Source organism: Sceloporus occidentalis, unplaced genomic scaffold, assembly GCF_023333645.1.
Source record: "Sceloporus occidentalis isolate IW3139 unplaced genomic scaffold, rSceOcc1.0.p SCAF_110, whole genome shotgun sequence".
NCBI lineage: Eukaryota > Metazoa > Chordata > Lepidosauria > Squamata > Phrynosomatidae > Sceloporus > Sceloporus occidentalis.
The window spans coordinates 2,323,181-2,344,462 of NW_028317090.1; the positions used below are offsets into that span (position 1 = coordinate 2,323,181).

At 38.2% G+C, this 21,282-nt stretch overlaps 1 protein-coding gene across 1 annotated transcript in view; it reads left to right on the forward strand.

The window, feature by feature from the left end:
- The window catches only part of LOC149283183 (triple functional domain protein-like), a 136,618-nt gene that overhangs the window by 24,377 nt on the left and 90,959 nt on the right, over positions 1–21,282 (forward strand). The window contains exons 2-4 of the mRNA XM_089497907.1: positions 17,470–17,544; positions 19,055–19,169; positions 20,272–20,464. Of these exons, the coding sequence (XP_089354033.1) occupies positions 17,470–17,544; positions 19,055–19,169; positions 20,272–20,464 (383 nt within the window). The remainder of the gene's footprint in view (positions 1–17,469; positions 17,545–19,054; positions 19,170–20,271; positions 20,465–21,282) is intronic.

Here is a 21,282-nt window from a genome sequence, read left to right on the forward strand (position 1 = left end):
AAAGTGCTGGGTGCAAAGTGTTGGGTGCTGGGTGCAAAGTTCTGGGTGCAGGGTGCTAAGTGCCGGGGCAAAGTGAGTGGTTTAGGTATTAAAACTAGTTTGATAAATATTGTTTGGGTTCTCGTAACAAAATAAGAATGTTAATGTAAATTTTAAGTTGTTTTTTAACATCCAGTTCATTAAATTTTAAATAAACTAAAAGTTTGCATATTGTTTTTTTTTTATCCGATTAATCGAAAAAATAATCGGCCAACTAATCGATTATTAAAATAATCGTTAGTTGCAGCCCTGCTATGGATGTTTTTCTTTTCTGCAATAGCACATTCTTTCCTTAAATATGGTGATAGCTCTGCATTATATGTTTAGTTTACTAGGCCTGATTAAGGACTCATTTTGCATCCTTCAGCTCTTTACCCACCCTCAGTCACCTCCTTTCTTGAGCCTCTTTCTTGGTTTTCCGTATGGTGGTCTGAGGAGGCATCATACATAAGCAACTTATCTAGCACACATGAATGAGAAACACCAAAGAAAGGTTGTGTTTGAAGACATTGGGAACAGGGTGCTATTTAAAATGGTACTTGTGGTACCTGTGATATATGAAATATTGACTCAATGTGCCTTATCATGGCTGCCAATATCTATTTAAAGTAATTTATTTTTGAATCTTTTGGGTACTGGCTACTCCAGCAATCATATACATTATAATTCATGTGCATTGATTGTTGAGGGGCACACTGGAACCCTGCAGTCTACTTTTCTAATATGCATTATTTTTGGAACACCTCCATGGGAGTCTTAAGTAATTTTTACTTCCTTGTCATTAGGCTGCTTTTGTGCCAGTTGGTTAGCCACGATATCTGCCAGTATTTTATAGCTAGCAATATAGTTTGGGTGCCCGTTAAAGGCATTACAACTGATTTCGCTCAGCGGTCAGTAAAATATCATCTCCTTTCCCTACAACATGTGGGTATTATTTAAATGTATGATCTATTTTAGAAAGCTGACATGGGTCTCCAACACATGGCAGTTTGCATTGTTTTCATTTTTGTGAGGTCTGAAATATTTTACAACAGATGTCTGGAAAGCACAGTGTGATGTTCAGCCGGGGAACATCACACAGTGGCAGGAATGTTTTTAGTAGTGACTTGCAAACCGTATCTGCAATGTTTTTATAGAGATGCATAGTTAAACCTGAATGAACCTCTATGTGTTTTTTTTTTATTTACCAGGTTTAACATTTCTCACTGTATTAAACATAGTATTCCCTATCCTACATTTTTCAGTTTTATTAAATTATTGTTTTTGAAGCTTTTTATGCAAATACAGAAAAGTTGCTGAAAAATCACTGCTGCTTTATGTCACATTTTTATGTCACCTGCTAAACATTTAATTCTGGATTATAGGAACAACATGTTGCTGGTAATAAAACAGGGTTGTCTTAAAAACTATGAAAGAATGATTTTACTTTTAAAGAATGACTCTTCCAGCTGTAGACCTAAATATGTGTATTTGTATAAATGTGTGTTTGTGTATATGTCTGTCATATATATACATATATAAAATACGCACACACTGCTATCCACATAGACCAGGGGCGTCCAACATGCGGCCCGCAGGCCAAATGCGGTCCGCGAGACCTCGAGGTGCGGCCCGCGTAAGATCGGCAGCACCTCGAGCCCTGCTACTTACCTGTGGGAGGGTCTTTTGTACTGCATAGAGGAAGCGGAACCCAGCAGCGTTCACGTGAAATCACATGACTCTGCTCCGGTCCTGCTTCCTGCTTCCTTCCTGGTGCAGTACCAGAGAACGCAGAGGGAGGCCGCGCCCCCTGCTGAAGTCTGTGAGTGGCATCGAGGAGCTGCAGTGCAGGTAAGGGGGTGGGGAGGGTGTTTGAATGAGAAGGTTAGATGAATCTGTGAATGAATGAGTATATGAATGAGTTTGTGTGATAGCATGGATGTGTAAGTGCTGGAACCTAGGCATGATGGGACTGTGATTGTTGTTAGCAATCACACTCCTATCATGCCAAGTCAGCCAGTACATGCTGAAACCTAGCTAGCTGTTAGCAATCACACTCCTATCATGCCAAGTCATATTGCTAATTTTTTATTAAAAATGTGAGTTTTTTATTTATTTTTAAAGGTGGGGGTCATTTTCGGTTTTGGCTAAGTGAACCGTGAATGTTTTGGTCCAGAATTTTCATTTTGGTGCATCCCTAGAATAAATAGAACTATTTAATTTTTAATTATCCTGAATTTGTTGTCACACAACTTTCTAGGCCCAGAAATCAGTGAGGGGAAAAGTAAAGGTTTTGTGTCATTTACTTTATTTTAATCTGCATATTTTATTAAAGGCCATATTTTCTCACAGTGAAAAATGAGTGCGGCCCTCGCACGTATACAATTCTGGTGAAGTGGCCCACTGCAGAAAAAACTTGGACACCCCTGACATAGACTAAAATTGACAGTAGAATTGGTTGTACATGGCACTGTCATAGGATGCCTCAAAGTCAGTTTGTGAAATTTCTGTTCTGCTAGATCTGCCCCAGTCCACTATAAGTGCTATTATTGTGAAGTGGGAGCTTCTAGTAGTAAGAGCTTGGCAATGAAGCAGTAGACTGCACAGGCTCGTAGAAAGGCACCACCGAGTGCTGTAGAGTGTAGCATGTAAATATTGCATGTGTTCTGTAGCGTCATTCACTACAGAGACCCAAACTGCTTCTGCAACATCAGCACGAACATTGTTCGTATGGAGCTTTGTGAAATTGGTTTGCATGTTTGAGCAGCTGCACACAAGCCAAAGAACGCTATGCGCAATGCCAAGCGTCAGCTGGAGTGATGCAAAGCACACTGTCACTGGCCTCTGGAGCAGTGGTAACGTGTTCTCTGGAGTGATGAATCATGCCAGTAAAGTTTGGTGGAGGAGGGATAATGGTTTGGTCTTGGCTAAGTGAAGGGGTAAAGTTAATGCTACAGCATACAAAAGCTCTTTAGACTAGTCTATGCTTCCAACTCTGTAGCACTAATTTGGGCAAAGCCATTTTCTGTTCCAGAATGCAATTCTGTGCTCCTGCACACAAAGCAAGGTCTCTAAAGAACTGGTGTGGCCCCATTGAATACATTTGGGAACACTTGGAGTGCCGGTTCTGAACCAGGCCTTCTCATCCAACATCAGTACCTATCCTTACAAATGCCCTTTTGGCTCAACGAGCATAGATTCCTATAGATACACTGCAAATCTTGTGGAAAGTTTACCAGAAGAGAGCCACAAAAGGGGGGAGTGGGGAGGTGCAACTCCATATTAATGCCCATGGTTTTGGAATAGAATGCCCAACAAGCTGATATACACCATATGGACAAAAGTTTTGAGACATTGACCATTATACCAACAGGCACTTAGTCATTGCATTCTAAATACATAGACATTAATTGAGCAGGGTCCTCCTCACCAGTTGTTAAGTTATAAACTACTTATGTCCTGTCTACCCATTATACAGAGCTATGGTATATGATGACGCTATAAAAAAAAATAAATTTGTAGATTGCAGCTATAACAGCTTCCAATACACTGAAGTGTTTCTGTGGGAATTTTCACCCGACTATGCAGTAGATCATTTGTGAGGTCAGGCAGTGATGTTGGACGAGAATGCCTGGCTCGCAGTCTCTGTTCCAGTTCATCCCAAAGGTGTATGATGGGGTTGAGGTCAGGGCTCTGTGTGGGCCAGTCAAGTTCTTCCAGACCAAACTCATCCAACCCTGTCTTTATGGAACTTGCTTTGTTAACTGGGCCACAGTCATGCTGGAATAGTAAAGGACCTTTCTTAAACTGTTCACACAAAGTTGGAAGCATATCATTGTCCAAAATGTCTTGGTATGCTGAAGCATTAAGATTTTCCTTTACTAGAAGTAAGGTGCCTAGCCCAATCCCTGAAATACAGCCCCATACCATTATCCTTCATCCACTAAACTTTACAATTGGTGCAGTCAGGCAGGTAACGTTATCCTGGCATCCTCCAAAACCAGACCAGCCCATCAGACTGCCAAACAGAGAAGTGTGATTTGTCGCTCCACATAACATGTTTCCAATGCTTCTGAGTCCAGTGGTGGCGGGCTTTACACCACTCTATCGGACACTTGGTATTGTACTTGGTGATGTGAGGCTTGCATGCAGCTGCTCCATAAAGCTCCTGCAGCGCAGTTTCTGTGCTATTAATGCCAGTGGAAGTTTGGAACTTTTCAGCTATGAAATGAGCAGAGCGTTGGTGACTTTCACGCACCATGCGCCTCAGCACTCGATGACCCCACTCTGTGACTTTACTTTGTGGCTGAGTTGCTGACGTTCTTAAATGCTTCCGCTTTCCAATAATACAACTTACAATTGATCGTGAGATAGTCTGCAGGGATGAAACTGACTCATTGCAAAGGTGGCATCCTATCACAGTACCGAGCTCTTCAGAACGACAATTTTTTTCACAAATGTTTGGAAATGCATATTTCATGGCTAGATGCTTGATTTTATACACCTGTGGCAATGAGTCTGAAAACAAAAATGTCATAGGAATAACCAGTCTTTTTTATGTGTTGCGCGGAGTACTTTACATCATTCTATATATAGTCAGGTAGTTTATTTGCACCAAACCTAAACATGTGTAATTGCTGCTGCTATAGTGCATACAGATGTAGGTGAGCCAGTGGCACAGCATTAGGCACAGGAGCTGTATGTGTATATGTGCTTAATTTTGTGAACCCGTTTCTCGCAGGGACAGTTGTCGGTGTTAGTAAACCCTATTTGGTAAGCAGTTCTGTGGAAAGTGTAAATAAACGTTTTTCGTTTCCGTTGAAGTAGGTTTGGTAGACACCCAAATGTCCTTAACTTGCACTGTGTAGCTGAGTGTCCTCATTCAGTGTAATAAAAGTATGAGGCAGAGTGTTGGCAGAATTCCCTCTCTGGTATGTTTAAACCACAGTTGTTTGAATGTTAGCAGTTGTAGGGCTGACGTGTGTGGGAGTGGACTACAAGTTAACACAGAAATCTTTAGAACTCCTTACATAGCCAGGAGTTCAAGTCATGTAAATAGATTTACTTACATGTTTGACAGCAATAACAGTCATTAATATAGTACTAAGCTTACACGCCCAGGAAAGTATCTGCCGCTGGAAACTTGAGCATGTGGTCTCATGCTATGCCTTTTGTTTTGAGGAGTTGCATTTGAAAATTAGGCAATATATACATATTGGATTATTAATGGAGTATTCCGAAAAAAGAATATTGCTGCTCATTCTAAAGTATTGGAATCAGTACAATTACTGCTTGCATCTTAATAGAACTCTTTTTTTCACGATATATGCATGTGATTGTAAGGGCTATAAACCAAACACTAAAACAGACTTCACATACACCACAATTAATAACAGTAATAAATAAAGACACCGACAACTTCAAATTGGATAAACAGGCCGTGGTCTTTTATTTAGCTTGCAATGTAATCAACAATTTACACACACAACCTTGAAACTTTGTAACCATAAAAAACACTCCTGGCCCAAGCCCCAGAGTGCAATCATTATTTAACCATTTAAAGACCATCCGCCCTAAAGCCAGGACAGCCAAATGCACCACCAGTTCACCCCTTATTTCTTAAAAAAAAAAAAAAAAAAAGGGGGCAACCTTAACTCAATAAAGATGATTAAATGGGTGGGAGGTTGGGCACCTCAAAAGCAGCTCCTCCATCTTCCTCCCTTGGCTCTCCCGCTATGCTGTTGCTCACCAGATGCTACAAGAGGTCAGTGCAGACAGCTAGCAAATTCCCGCCCTTAGTGCAGCGCGAGGCAGCCGCGAGCGCAAGGCGCGCAAAGGAGGGGCGTAACTAATGCTTCTAAAACATTTTTTTTTTTTTATTGTATAACCTACCTAACCTATTACTATAACCCTGACCTCTATCTGACCCCTTATCCCCACAACCACATGCCGCCCTGACTGCTAAATAGAGTCAGGCCTATCCAGATTTAATTGACTTCAATAAAATAATCCTTAGAAAAAAGGGTGTGTAAATAACCCCTCAAGTTCTGTGGATCAGTTTTTATCCCTGGTATGGAAGGAAAATTTATTATAATTTCCTCCGTTCCCTTTAGAAATAAAGCATCTGCTTTTGAGGGCTATAAATCCCATTACCCCGATCATCATTTTTATGGGGTGGGGGGTGGCACAGCTATCTCGCATGTTACCAGGAATCAGAATTTTATTTTTCTAGCATCTTTTTTTCTTTTCTTCTCTTTTTAGGATGCCTGTGAAATGGACCAATTCCTACCTAAAGGCAGGGATCTGATTTTCATTTTACTTTCCAATTTTATAAAAGCTGCTTTCCTCTTCAACTGTAGAGAAATTATAGAAAATTATTTTTTTTTAGATTTATTGGGGACCCCTAGAGTGCTACTACCTGTTTGGCATCCAACTGCATTGTACATACCTAGCTGGAAGAGTTTTTTCCCCCAGATTATTCTAATTCCTCTACTAAAATCTGAAATAATGCAAGTGATAGAAGGTTTTCAGGGCTGCATACTGTTACATTTGTTCTATGATATGAGAGTGCCCTTTAAGAAGACCTAATGGTTGCCTGAAAAGGTGGTTTTTATAAGTTTAAGTTATTCAGCCACGATTTTCGAGATGGTAACTTGTAATGCTAAGCCTACACCTGTATTTCCAAAACGTACCTGTGAGCTTCTACTCCTTTGATGTCATTTCATGGCACAGTTTATTAAGGATTTTGAAGCTAGAAATTAGTCTCATAAACATGTTTAATTTTATGGGAGGGGATCCTCTTTGCTATACATCTTCAAGTTGAAGACTTCTCCTGTTCAATGTCAGACAGCTGTTGTGCGCAAAGCATTTTGTGATATGGAGGATTGTGTGCACGGCCCACCAAGTAGCCCTGCTGTTTGTAGTGTTTAATCTCATTGCTATTTTACTGCCCTAGATTATAGGGGGGGAATTGAAACTTTTTTCTTTTGCTTTGTCACATTGGTGTCTCTTTAAATATGGCTGAACACATTTTGTTTTAATGCTATCAGTTTTGTTATTTGCAAATCACTGTGGTATTTTTGTGTATGTGAACTTCCATTTACCCTTGATTTTATGGCATGTTTTCAATAAGTAGTGTTATAAATTGTTTTCTATGGGCCAAGATTATTGTAATTTTTTGTAACCTTGGAAAAATGTAGGATTAAATTGTATAAATTGTGCAAGTTTGCACAGAACTCTTCTGATTTCCTTTTAAAGTCTGTTTAGGCATTTAATTTAATTTAATCAAGAGGAACAACTATTGTTAAAGGAAGACCATATGTATGTTACTAAGCTCCTTGGAGTAATGCCATAAGAAAATACTTGGAATGTGTTTTGGATAACTTTCTCCTTCTTGAAAGAGCAAATAATGATATTTCAAAATACATTTCCAATAGGGAATGAACCTTTTGAAGCGCTGAGTAGCTTATAGGCTTTACTGTGAATGCGTGTTTCTTGTCTTTGTGGTTAGAAATGTACATTTGTTTTAAATCTCCATGTCTGGTTGTTGACCAAGGGGCATATTAAACTTCACACCTTTTGGCTTTTGCAAAATGTTTTCAACGTAGTCACAACACATTTTCCTCTTAAATCCCCAAAGTTCAAGAAATACCTGTTCTTTTTATAGTTTATGAACAGCGATATGCTCAGTTTTCCATTGCACATAGTTGATTGGCTTGCCAAGTGAAATTTTATATTGTGTAAAGCCCTCCTATTTTCTTCCCTTTCCATATCATTACATTCTTGATAGAGTATTTGGTTTGGGAGATTTCCTTTCTGTCTGCCTTTTACACATGTGTCCTAATGCATCACTTTCAGCTGTTTGGCTTTGTGGTATGTTTAAATGTTTGTGGGAATTTCAGAGTTGTGTCTCATAATTGGAATTCAGAGTGATTGTTCATTCTTGTGTTAACAATTCACCCCACGACAGTTTCAGTATATAACTGTGGAAGACTCTACATGATCATGCACGTCATCAAGGGCAAGTTCAGGACTGGTGAAGTTAGCAAGCAACTATAAATACAAAAACATTTTGGGACATTTTTCTATTCAAACATTGCAGTTTAAATATTTTGGATATATATTAAGGATAATATATAAAACATCTGCTATAAAATATGTTCTTTAGAAGCTGTCGGCATGCGATCCGGGTCTAACAGTTTTATATTATGCCAGACTATGAAACCACCCATCACTATAGCACATTGTTATTAAAAAGTACCAAACTAAACTACGTTCGGCAACTTGAGTTGACATTTAACACCTAACATGGCTTAGTCTAGGACTGCAACAACTAATCGATAAAATCTATAATAATCGATGATGAAAATCGTTGCCAACGAATTTCATTATCGATTAGTTGAATCGATTTTTACCGATTATAAATGAGGTTTTTTTGTACCCCTCGTTTTATAATCCGTTTCAGTGTGACTCACAGCAGTTCCTACTTACGAGTCCCTCCCTGCAGTCACTACCGATTGGCTGCAAGGAGGGACAGGGAGAAATGGGCGGGGCCAATCGGCAGTGACTGCAGGGAGAAAGGGGCAGGGACAAACTGTTGATTGGCCCCACCCATTTCCCATAGCGTCCACATGGCTCAGGAACTCATCTAACTGTGAGTATAAAATTAATATTTGGGCTGCTGAAAGTTAGGGGAGGTGGGGGTTAATTTAGGGGCAGTTATAGTTAATGGGGTCTTCAGGGTTAATTTAGGGGCAGTTGTGGTTGATGGGGTCTTCTGGGGGTAATTTAGGGGCAGTTGTGGTTGATGGGGTGTTTAGGGTTAATTTAGGGGCAGTTGTGGTTGATGGGGTCCTCAGGGTTAATTTAGGGGCAGTTGTGGTTAATGGGGTCTTCTCTAAAGGGCATATCAGGGTGGTATATGGCATACCCGGGGAGGACGGAGTGACATATCTTGGGGTATAAGGCATATAGGGTATATAAGGCATATGTGGGGAGGGCGGAGTGGCATGTCTGGGAGAGCAGTGTGGCAAGCCTGGGCTCAGATGTGCATAACTGGGCGGCAGGTTGGGAAATAAAAAGAAGAAATACATTTTTATCAAAGTATTTTTTTTTTATTCTGCCGTTTTTAACATCCTACGTTACTTAAATTATTTTAAATGAAAAATTTACATTTTTTTATCCTATTAATGGAAAAAATAATCGGCAAACTAATCGATTATGAAAATAATTGTTAGTTGCAGCCCTAGTTAAGTCTGAGATTCACCAACTATAGAGTTTCATTAAGCTGGACTTTTTACCACTGTTTTGAAGTTGATACATGTCTTTAACCTGTAATGTGTTTCACATGTGTTTGTAGACTTTCATTTGTCTTGGTTTACATATTTGTGATTATCTTGTTTCACGCTGTACCAACTATGGGGCGCTTGCACATCTGTCTTCTTTTACTTTATTTATACAGAGCCAGCAGATTTCAAATGCTATAAGGAGTATGGAAAATTAACAACATTAAAATACACGCTATAAAAAAAAAATAAATAACAGGCACACACGCGAACACATAAGGAATGAAGGATCGTTCTTGTGAGGTTATGGTTTATTAGGAAGTGAGAAAGAGGAACAGAACTATTGCTTTGTATTTCAAACCCAGTTAAACTGTTGTATTCTTGACATTGAAGGATACAGTTGTGACAGAAAAGTCTAACACGGTTTGCCCATGACTGATACTTTGCCTAATATGCATGAAAACATATGACAGGCCGTTACAAGCACAGCCAGGTATGTAACAGAAATCCTTGGAATTCTGTATTCTGAAACTTCTGGTGTGGATTTTACATTTTTTTGGGTTAGTATTCACCACCATTGTACATTTCTTAAGTACCTCTACTTGTCATAAGGTTTTAAAATAATAGATCAGATTACAGTATGGCAACATCTACCGTGATACTATTAGTATCTTTTTGGAAGCTCCTTCTTTCTTGTGGACTTCATTTTGTACCTGTAAAGGGTCTAGGGTGAAATTTGTGTTCCCAGCAACTGTGTTGGTAAATGAGGTATGTTTGTAACTCTCCTTCAGATCTGAGTACAGTCATATCTGTGTGTGTTACAAGCAGGATTAAATCAATCAGGATCAAAGCCTATTTGTTTGCAAATCCTAGGCAGACCAGCAGCCTGACTCGTCTGCATACTACACGAACAAGCCATTTGGAGACCGCTATATAACAAGTATTATGTGCCTCTTTAAAAAGTTCCCTGTGGCACTACAGGGCATAAAAGAAGAACCTGACTTCTACAAAATGGGTTTGTAAATGCCAATCATTTTAGTTTATAGAATCTTTGTAGAATATTTTGTGAACCCAGGAACTAATAATCGTCCCTCCATAGTATAGAGGTAGGGATTCTACTGTGGTTTCAGCAGACATTTATGATCTTGGCGAGCTGTCGGTGAGTGTTACTACTGTGCCAATAGCCATAACCTTAAAGCCAAAGGCTGTATGTATGTATGTGTATGTGTATGTATATATATATATATATATATATATATATATATTTATATATATATATATATTTATATATATATATATAGTTAGGGCCCTGTAATAACATCTTGTTCCAGGGCTCCTGGATTTTTACACTATGCACAAAACTTGTTTGAAATTTTAATATAACTTTGTTTGGGATTGGGTAAATTCTGAACAGGATTCATTTTGTTCCCAGTCACTCTGCGTTGCTATTTGGTTCACACCCTAAATTTTGTATTGTTTGAAAATTCCCCCTGTACTTTTAATAATGCGTTTATTGTTTTGATTGAAAGATCCGATAAGCTGCTGCAAACTGACATAGTTGTCAGGCTGTTCCCCGCCTTGGCCCCTGGAACAATAAAGGTGGTTGTTTTCAGCTGTAATTGCAGTACCTTTTATTGGTTTTGCCGTTAGGATTAACAGAATACTTCCTTATTACCATACTCCAACAGACACAACATTGTAGTGCAACGATTTCAAGGTTAACAAGTTAGTCTCATTCTGTATATTTCGTGATTTTCTTGTCCATACTACTGACTTGTTTTAGTAGACGTCGCTGCCTATCTAAATTTTTTTTTTAATGTGAATTTAATAGCACGTTAAACTTGACAAGATAATTTCATATATGGAAATTCAGATGATAAATAAGAAAATACTCCCGTTTCATCTTTTGATTAAATTGCTAACCTACCAAGTAAGCTTTAATAAATGTTTCTTGAAAACTATAACAAACGTGGTCAAGGAGCCTGCCCTCAGTCGATGATATCCGTATGTTTGGTATAATAAAAAATGTTATGTTTTTCTCATAATTTCTCTTTAATACAATAGAGTATGATGAATGTCACTATCGCTAGTAGAGTTGAATGTGTGCGAAGTTTACACTTTCTTTCTTTTTAATTATAGAAGAGTAGCAGAAATGAAAGGAAGCGTGTTATGCTGCTGAATTATTTGTTGCAAGCTTTTATCATGGTTTGCCCCTCTTGGCTCTTGTCTTAAAAATTCCCCTGATTTATCCTTTGAAGAGAGGAAACTGACAGCATTTTCCTCGCCTTCACACTGAATAACACCCAATTTAGTACAAACAGATTTCTTAAGTGACAATGGGCAAATATAGATAGTATGGTGTAGTTATACCACTTAAGGGGACCTAAAACCAATTTTTTTGCATTAAATGTGGGGTTCCCCTATACAGTACTGTTTTTTTTTTTTAAGTCTTGTTTTTAAATAATTCCTGATTCTGAATCAAATCCTGATTACTTTTGTTACAGCCTTGTGGTAAACAATAGAATAGCTCAGTCTTAGTCACCTGAGACACTGACACTGGCTAATGAGAATCTATGGAGGAGAAGGTTTTGGAGAAGATGCGCTGGTATTGGTATATGCAGTCAATAAATATGTATATCTATGCCATGTAATATTAGTTATGCACAGACAATTACCGCTATTGCCTGACAAAAATTTGTTTGTTGATATTGAGCCTGAAAAAGCTCTGATAAAGTCTTTACAGTAATTATATTTTAAAGTAAGTAAAAATCCAAGCAGTTACAAGCTAGCATCTTCCATTTCTAAACTAAGGGTTGCCAAATTTCTTCTGCCATTGTGAATCCGGCACTGTGTTCCCCTGCGGGAATGCAATAAAGCGGGTGTAGCGATGCACCCAGTGTGGTCCGCGTGAAAGCATAGGGTGCCGGATTCATAATTGCCACCCTGGAAAGTCTTCTTACATGGAAGCTGAAAAGTTTTTTGTCAGGTTCAAATGTATTGGTTGTTTTAAAATGTTTAAAATGAGTTTTCGCTTGAGCTTAGAATTTCCAATTTACCAACAGCACCTCTCATAAAATAAGCTCTAAAATGAGATGAAGAGAAACCAGTATATGATAAAAATGGCAGTTGTAGTGTATAAGAACCCCTCGTCACTGAAAATAAAAATGTGTATTGATTTACTCTGTGAACTAGAGTAATAAATGAGGGAGCTGAATATGTAAGCCTTTCAAACACATTCTTAGCGGCTCATGCTTGCTTTTCTCTTAAATGCCTAATAAGCAAATATTTTGTTGCTTAGCGTGTGTCACTGCAACAAGCGGAATCACAGATACTGTAGTGCTGCAAATGTTCTGTCATTCAAGGATGTGGCAAGAGTTCTGGTCCTTGGACTGTAAAAAGATTCATATTGCACGCCTCGAAATCAGCAGAGCCGTAGTCATACGTGAGCTTCCTCGTTTAGAATGTGCCCTTTTATCAATTGTTTGGAATGAGTTACCCGGAGTCATGTATTTCATCTACGGGGTTTTGTTTATTGGCGTAACCCGGATCACCTTTTCAGCATGGAAATAATGAATATAGCGTAGATTTCAGCGAGAAACTCGTTACCATGCGCTGAAGCAGGCACAAAGAAGATGATGTAATCCTTCCCTGCAGCAGGGAATAGCGATCACATGGCTGCAGTCCTGTCATCAGCCTTCAGACAGGCTCTGCTATATTGCTATGCTTCATCATCTCAGAGGGCTGATGTGCTGCCGCCTGGTAGAACCTCACAAGTCTACACCTCACACATACAAATAATCCCGCGCGTGTTTGCTGGTAGGGTGTATCACCCTAAGAGCACTACTAAATCATGCACATACATCTGCTCAGCAATGCATCTATTATCCTAGGTGTGGAGTAGGGGGTGATGGGAAATGGTTGCCAATAGCAACCACTTGCCTGTTTATTATAAGAAGAAGAAAAAAAATCTATTCTGCGTTGCTATTTCCATAAATGCTCGGTAGCTGTAAAGGCAGAAGAGCATTACAAATACTACCCCTGCTAATGAATTATTACATGTTAAGAGTGGATTTATTAGGGTTGCATGCTGCTTGGTTATTACTGTAAACAGGGCTGTGCAAATGACCCCGACGTGAGGACCCCCTTGGATGGATGCCACGCTATTCTCCTATGCTGTTGCATACAGTAATAACCTCATCCTACCGCACACTGGCCTTGTAGTGACATCATAAATTCGGGGGGGCAGGGGTATGAGTCAGGGGAGGATTGAGCCCAACTCGCCTTCCTGCACATAAACTGTTGCTTACCATTCATATATGCTTTGAGTAAGAATATATATATTATTCATATTTCATATTGGCACACTGTATACTCTGTGGTCTACATCCCAGAAAGGGTTAAAATGCTCAGTTTTTGATCCCCCTGTGGTATTGTGTTTTTTTGACAGCTTATTAACTAGCGCTTGTTCTTACAAACACACCATCTCCGCTCCCACGCATTCTCAGTACCTGCGGAGGGCTGTTCATGAGTCATAAACTGAACTACGTGAAGGGACTGATCTGAAGAAACCCCACAGCAGGCAAATTTGCAGAGGCTTCTGAAACCTAGCGAGCGCTGCTTTCAAATTGGACATTAAACCCTCCACTGCTCTTGATTATTAACTTTATATGGTACTGTCAATTAATATACACTGTGCCGTGCTCTTCTCAAGTTACCCAAGGCGTTTGTATGAGTGTTAATTCAAGTTGCACAAAGCCCAACATTTGTTGATAATCCACTATTGCATAATTGACAGTTTCTGTGTCAAAGGGATATTTGGCCAGCAATCTAATCCAGTCATTTTCACAATATGTCATTCAAAAATTGCATGCATCGTTTCCCCTCTTTCCTTTGTGTATGCGAAGTTGTAATCGTGGCATATGCCAATACTGGTGCATTCTGCAACTTTTCTGATGGGGTAAAATCCCATACTGATAAGACGCCAAGCAGCTCTGAGAAAGTGTTTTACTTAGAACCATTCTGTAGGAGGTACTGGAATTGGCAGTTGGAAATTTCCAAAAACCTTGTACATGTACATGATCATTCGTATCTTTTAATTGGAACCGTCTCCTGAAGAAATCCAAACGCTAATCAGTAGGACATAGATATATTTCTTAGTTTTCCAAGGGTCCTTACTGTATTTGTAATAAAGGAATTGTGCTTCTGCTTCTAGTTTCTACTGGTGAGAAAATATTTCCCAGCATGCGCCAGGTTATGTCTTGAACAATTTTTGGGTCTGGTGCTCACTGGCAGTTTGACAGACTCTTCCTTCTGTGCATGGGGAACACGCTCAAGAGGTTTATGTATATATTGGCATTCAAAATGTGAAAAAAAGACATGGCGGGTGTATGGGTGACCGTGGCTTCTTGCCTAGGATGCTATTATGTTGAAGCTTGGCCCTGCTTGAATGAGGATTTTCAGGTACTCTTAGCAGCTTTTAGGGTATTTAGATAAGCTCCATAAGCTACCATAACTTGGCAAATAAAAAGTGCCATGTCATATGATGTAACACGCTGATGTCACATGTTCCAACCTTAGTTTTATTTTTATTTTTTTTGCCCTTGTTCTGTTGATTTTAAGGGATATACAGCTTTGGTAGCTCGCATTGTTATTAAACCTGTTTTTAAATCGGTTTTGAAAATTCTTTGTCTATATCGTTGTCTGTGTTTATCTGATGTCTGCAATGCTCCTAAGAAAACATACCTCCGACTTCTATTGAATAGAGACTCTGTAGCAGAAATTTTGTTGTTTTTTTGTCAGTTTGTGTTGGAGAATGTTCCAGACAATTTTTTTTCATTATTAGTTATTATTATTCAACAATCTGATAACCGGATGATGGGAGGAAAAAAATGCCCAAATGGCAGCAGTCGTATGCATTGTGTGTAAGTGAAGAAATTATTTGAAAATTCACTGCATTTTTTTCTGTTGATTTGCACCCTCTAGTGTGCGTGTCGAAGTATTACAACAGTAGTGATTCCTTTTTTTTTTTTTTGTTTACGTTTCAGCTATTTGAAATTAGTTTACATTCTGTTTTATAGCACAGACGCCTCTCTTCTGAATTCTGCAATATAATAAAACATGTTGCAAAGATCTGAATAGTAAAAGCGGAGGATATGTAAGTCAGTAATTCCGTAATGTAAACGGATTTAATAAAGAATACGCTAGAGCACTAAACTTCACTTTGCTACCCGAACTTCCGACTTTTCTGCTTTTTAAGCGTTACCCGTAGCCCTACAGTTTGGACAACACTAGAAATGTAGGGGAAAAGTAACCAACAAATTGAAATTAAAGCTGAAAATAAAGTTTCAGAGTTTTTACAGAAGGATGACAGATAACTATAGCCCATCATCTGTAATTGGAAGTAAAACTAAACGTATCCAAGTCACATAACATTAGAACGCACACAGGCGCTAAACATAAATTCTTCGTATCGTGAACTTAAGGTGAAACACTGCAGTTCTATACAAAGCATGTCGGTACAATTATTTCATTAACATTTCCCGAAGTGTGCCTTACCATAAGCTTGTCATGGCCAGAAGCATCTAGTGTAGAGAGTCTCGAAAAGCATTGGAGAACGTGTCCAGATTTCTGCCTCAGTTCTATATAATGTAGTGTAGATTCAATACTCGGACATTGTGTACCTGCTTACTATGTATCTCTTAGGCCAACATCAGAACATGCTTTGATTTTCTCCAACAAGAAATCTAATTTTAACTGTACACTGAGGAAGTTCCTTAGATCGTGGAGCATGAGATTTCTGCTAAAAGTTGCAGCACACAAAGCTTAAAATATGTTATTAGTATATATGTAAATAATATTGTTGCAGGCCTCATACATATCATTTATTTCTTTCCTTTCCTAGATTTAGCTTTATTTCAGTTTTATTTCTTTTAAATTAGCCTGCATATCATGCAAAAGTGGTACTGTGTGTCTACATCCAAGCACTATAGAGTACAGTGTTTCCATTTTTTTTTATATTGTTGTTTCAGAAATAGTGTGAAATTCCTTTTTATTTCGTGTTGAGGGATTTCCTAGGCAGATCCTCCCTGTTTTTTTTTCTTCTTTTTGCTAAATACTGCAGATAGCCGCAGTCAGAGAGGCTGCTGTGTGTACTGCATATTGACCTGGATCTGAAAGGATGACATCATCGCTATAAGCCGCCGCTCGCTGATTGCTCTGATGTGTTGAGAAACTGCTGCAGTTGCTCATGGGTTTTCTCTGTACGCTCTCTGCATTCAGGTTGTACTTTTACTAGATGGCTCTGTGGACACTTACGATCTTATTTCCTTTATTTTTGATTACTCTCTTCTTACTTTAAAATGACTCTAGCACCAAAGTCCCCCCCCCCCTACTATTTAAAAGTCGCAACAACAAAAAACCATGGTTGAGCCTTTTATGAAGTATCACTCTAATGGCAGAATGAGGGTGTTAGTAGAGAATTGTAATATAAATGTGATATGGCAAGGGTTCCATTATTATTTATGGTATTAAAATCGGACAAGGCTCAGAGTTTTGCTGGGCAGTTGATGATTTTTTTTTTTTTATTTATTTCATGATATTCATCACTATTTATTATGAAGGTCCAACACAGCTAAGCTAAGTTCAAAATAACAATACCGCACACTTCAATATTTTCTAGATGTAAGATGTTTGCCATCCACTAATTGATAGAAATGTGTCTGCATTCCTTGTACATGTCTAAATGTTAAAGGAACCTGGTTATTTTTTGTGATTTACAGAGGCTTTTTTCACTGGCTATTTGCCATTTGTTTGAAAATTATTGATAGGATAATTGAGTAAAAAATAGTTTTACTGTTAACCCCTTAAGGACAATGGGCGGTCCCTAAACCCATTGACAACAATGCATTTTGAGCTTGTACATGTGCGGGCTTTGTCATTAAGGGGTTAAAAATTGTCCTATATCCTTTTTTTACCCTTGCTCAAAAAAGCTTCAATCTTTTTTTCTTTTTCTCTCAATCCCGAGAAAGCAATTACAAACTCTGGAGGATTGAATTTCTATTAAAGTCATGGATTTTATTTTAAGTTGTACTTTTTTTGCTTTTGAAGTACTTGGCTGACTACATTTCCTTTTTTTCCTTTAAACTGACATTTTTCTTATTCTACCTAGGATTTCGAAAGAATGATGAACTGAAAGCAATGGAAGTATTACCAATTTTAAAAGAAAAGGTTGCATACCTATCAGGTAAGACCAAATCTCCATATTACTATAGCACCTTAAAAAATATAATGGGCAGCTTTGAAAACATGGCAGAGTACAAAAAACTGTACTGCTATTTTGTTAAATGTATTTAAGATGATTGGTAAATGGGCTAATGTACAAAATCTAACTTTGATTGATCCCTGCATTAGCCCCACAATATCTCATAGACTATCCCTGTGCATCTATAATCCTTATAATGCACCATTTTCCTTTCCACCTCCATTCTTCCCAAGCGTCTTGTTTTTCATGCAACAGGCTCAAGTTTTTGATGATGCCTTTGCTGGCTGTAGGGATCATGTGCTGATGGGGACACCTTCTGATCTTTCTTGATGGAAATCACAGCCCACACATGGCCACCTCATAATATAGTGAAACTGTGTGCCAGGATATGACATTGTGTCCCAGTGTCGGGGGCTAAGTTAGGTGGCCATGGTCCAGCCTGTAGCTCTGCGTTTGAAATCAATCTGACTAATGGCTGCCAGTCTCATATATGCTAGCTGAACATTGATCTTCAACCAGCATACATTCAATTTACTGCTGCAACTGGCATTTATTATGTTGAGAATGCTGCGGCGCATGTGAAGGAAGTGCACTTCCATATGCTTCCTGCTTTCAGTAGAAGCAGCCTGGAGAGGAAGAAAATGAGACAAAGGGCCTTGTTTCCAAACACCAGTGAATAAAGGATGCATGCACCAACTTGATGCACTATAGCTTTGCAGTCCATTCAAAAAATGTACTCTAATATATTAAAAAATATATTTAAAATGCCAATTTTGGAACTATACTGGAATATACATGTGTAGGCTTTATTAATATTGGAGGACTAGTGTGGCAGTAATTGTGGCCTGGTGCATGTAGATCTTTTTGATAACACCATTAAAGCATGCTAAAATTTCAAATTGTCACCTTCTTGTAGAATGATTTCTGAATAATTGTTAGTTAGTTTTAATGACCTTTAAAGTGCCACAAAAAGTTCATAGATGTTCAAAGCTTTTTGTACATTGCAGTTCTAGATGTTGTTGTGTTTTGAATTTCTTTGCTTAGAGGATAAATGTGATAAGTTTAGATAATGTTTTGCTGTAGAATTAATTTAAATTAGCTCATTTACTCTTCAGTTAGTTAAAACTCGGCTTTTGCACCTAAAAACACACTGCCTGCTATATGTCATTATGTGGGCTGTAGGGTCATAATTAGTGGTGGAAACCTAAATGCTGAATTTATAGCTTTAGTTTTGCACTATTGTCTTTAAAGGATAAGTCCCACCAAATTATTTTATTACTACTATGAGTAAAAATACGTATTAAAATATTGTGCTGTTTTCTTTTTTTTTTCTATTTTTTTTTCCTCAAATTGTTGTCTAGAAGCTGCATATTAGCCATTTGTATGAGTATACAATACAATGTGTTTCATATTGGCATAATATCTGGAAAAGGCATTGGGCCATCACTTTTTGATGTTCGTTTTGATCTTGACCATTTTATCTCCTGCTTAGGTGGTAGAGATAAACGGGGAGGTCCTGTTTTAACATTTCCAGCTCGCAGCAATCACGACAGAATACGGCAAGAAGATCTCCGGAGACTTATATCGTATTTGGCCTGCATCCCCAGGTATTTTATATATATATTTGCAAATATTAGCATACCTGTGTTCTATTCCTCGATAAAATAATAAATACAAACAGATTAATGAAAATAAGCAGTAAACATTACGGACTCCTATTTTTTCTTTCCTTTCCTACATTGCATTTCGAGTGTGTAACAATGTGATTATGTACATGTTCCCATGAAAACACTGAATGCATCTGGTGCTACAGTGCCAATGACACAAAATACTTGCACTTAAGACTTGCTGATTTGGTTGATATGTGTATTACATTCAATTCTTCTAATAAGGTTTTGTATTATGATTATTAATATCATATCCAATCCCGCAATATGCTCTAAAGTCCATGCAGTCATCTTTGATAGACTTAGGCACTTCTCTTCTTCTGCACTCTCCCTCCATTTACCAACCTACTGCATCCATCATTCCAGACACCCTGGCCTCTGGGAGCAGTTGCCCTTGATCGTTTACCCCATTCCCCGGGAACTGTCCCGGCAATAAATAATGTACGTTTTAAGGAGCTACTGAAAGTTGATAAATTCACTAGTTCTTTCTAAAGTCATATTATGATTGTTTTGTTTATGATGGCTGAGTAGGAAAATTCTTGTATAGTGCACGCTTCCATTTCATTAAACAAAAATGTTAATTGTGTGGTCGTCTTAAAGTATTTTCCACTTTCTCAAGCATATTAATGCTTTACATCTGTCTATTGCCAGCTAATTGGTTAACGCTCTAGCATAACGGATGGTGGTATACATTGTATTGTTGATTAAGGGCTAAATTGAATTCAAACTAAATACCCATTTATTCTCTGCTATAGTGTTACATAGTTATATAGGCTGAAAAAAAGACATGCGTCCATCAAGTTCAGCCTTTCCTATATCTGTTAATTTGTTGCTGTTGATTCAAAAGAAGGCAAAAAAACCCCAGTTTGGCTCTTTCCAATTTTGCAAAAATCTTTAGAGATTATTAACATGTAGTGCTTTACAAATATAGTGAGCAGTATATATTTTTATTTTTGTGAGTACATTTTCATGATTTTCATGAAATGAATAACTTCATTCTTGATAAATGTAATTTTCTATATGTGTATTTTTCTACCTTCAGTGAAGAGGTCTGCAAACGAGGGTTCACAGTAATTGTAGATATGCGTGGATCCAAGTGGGACTCTATTAAACCATTGCTGAAGATTTTACAAGAATCTTTTCCTTGTTGTATTCATGTTGCACTAATTATCAAGCCAGACAACTTTTGGCAGAAGCAGAGAACAAATTTTGGCAGTTCTAAATTTGAATTTGAGGTGAGTGGAAGCATTTCATTATTGGATATTAAAGCAGTACTTTTGAGGAAAAAAAGTGTTTTTGAGATAATGTGCACTCATCTGAGTGCCTTTTGAGATTTTAAAGATTCTGCAGAGCCCCCTCCCCGTGCAATTTGCCCGTTTCTCCTCCTCCAGCTAGTTTTTGTGAAGGAGCTGTGTTTGTGCACCTCGTTGCCTGTCATATACTTGCCTCCAGTAAGCTCCAGCACCGACTCGGTAAATGTCACTCCCATTGATTTCAATGGTTGCATGTTCCTGCCGGTGATTGGCTGCTTCATGGAGTCAATCAGTGTCAAGAATTGTCACGCTACTACGAAGGAGGGCACTTTTCAAAGAATGCATATTAAAGTCCTCACAAATACTTTAAAATGCATTCTTTTTTAGTGGTGCTGTCGGAGACAAATGAGAAAGCGGCAGGTACAGATTTTGGCTGATTGGAGGGCTTGGGTGCTGATGCTTTCAGCATGCATCTATTGCTGATCAGTCAAAACACAACTAGTAGAGAAAATGAGTATCTCTATAGATGCTTGCATCATAAAAATAACATTGGCTTTTTACATGCTATCGCTATTTAATACAGTAGCACATTTTTGCTTTCTGGTTTTTAATTTAATGGCAGCTTTACAGCACTGTTATCCAGTTGAAGCATGACGGGATATATACAGTCATCAATACATTTTATGTGAAATACATAGTTTTTCTTGTACTACGTGGCCAATATAATGTAATCCAATCCCCAGTCATTAAAATCTGAGATACAATAGCTAATAGGCTACCTTTTGTTATGTTTTTTTTCC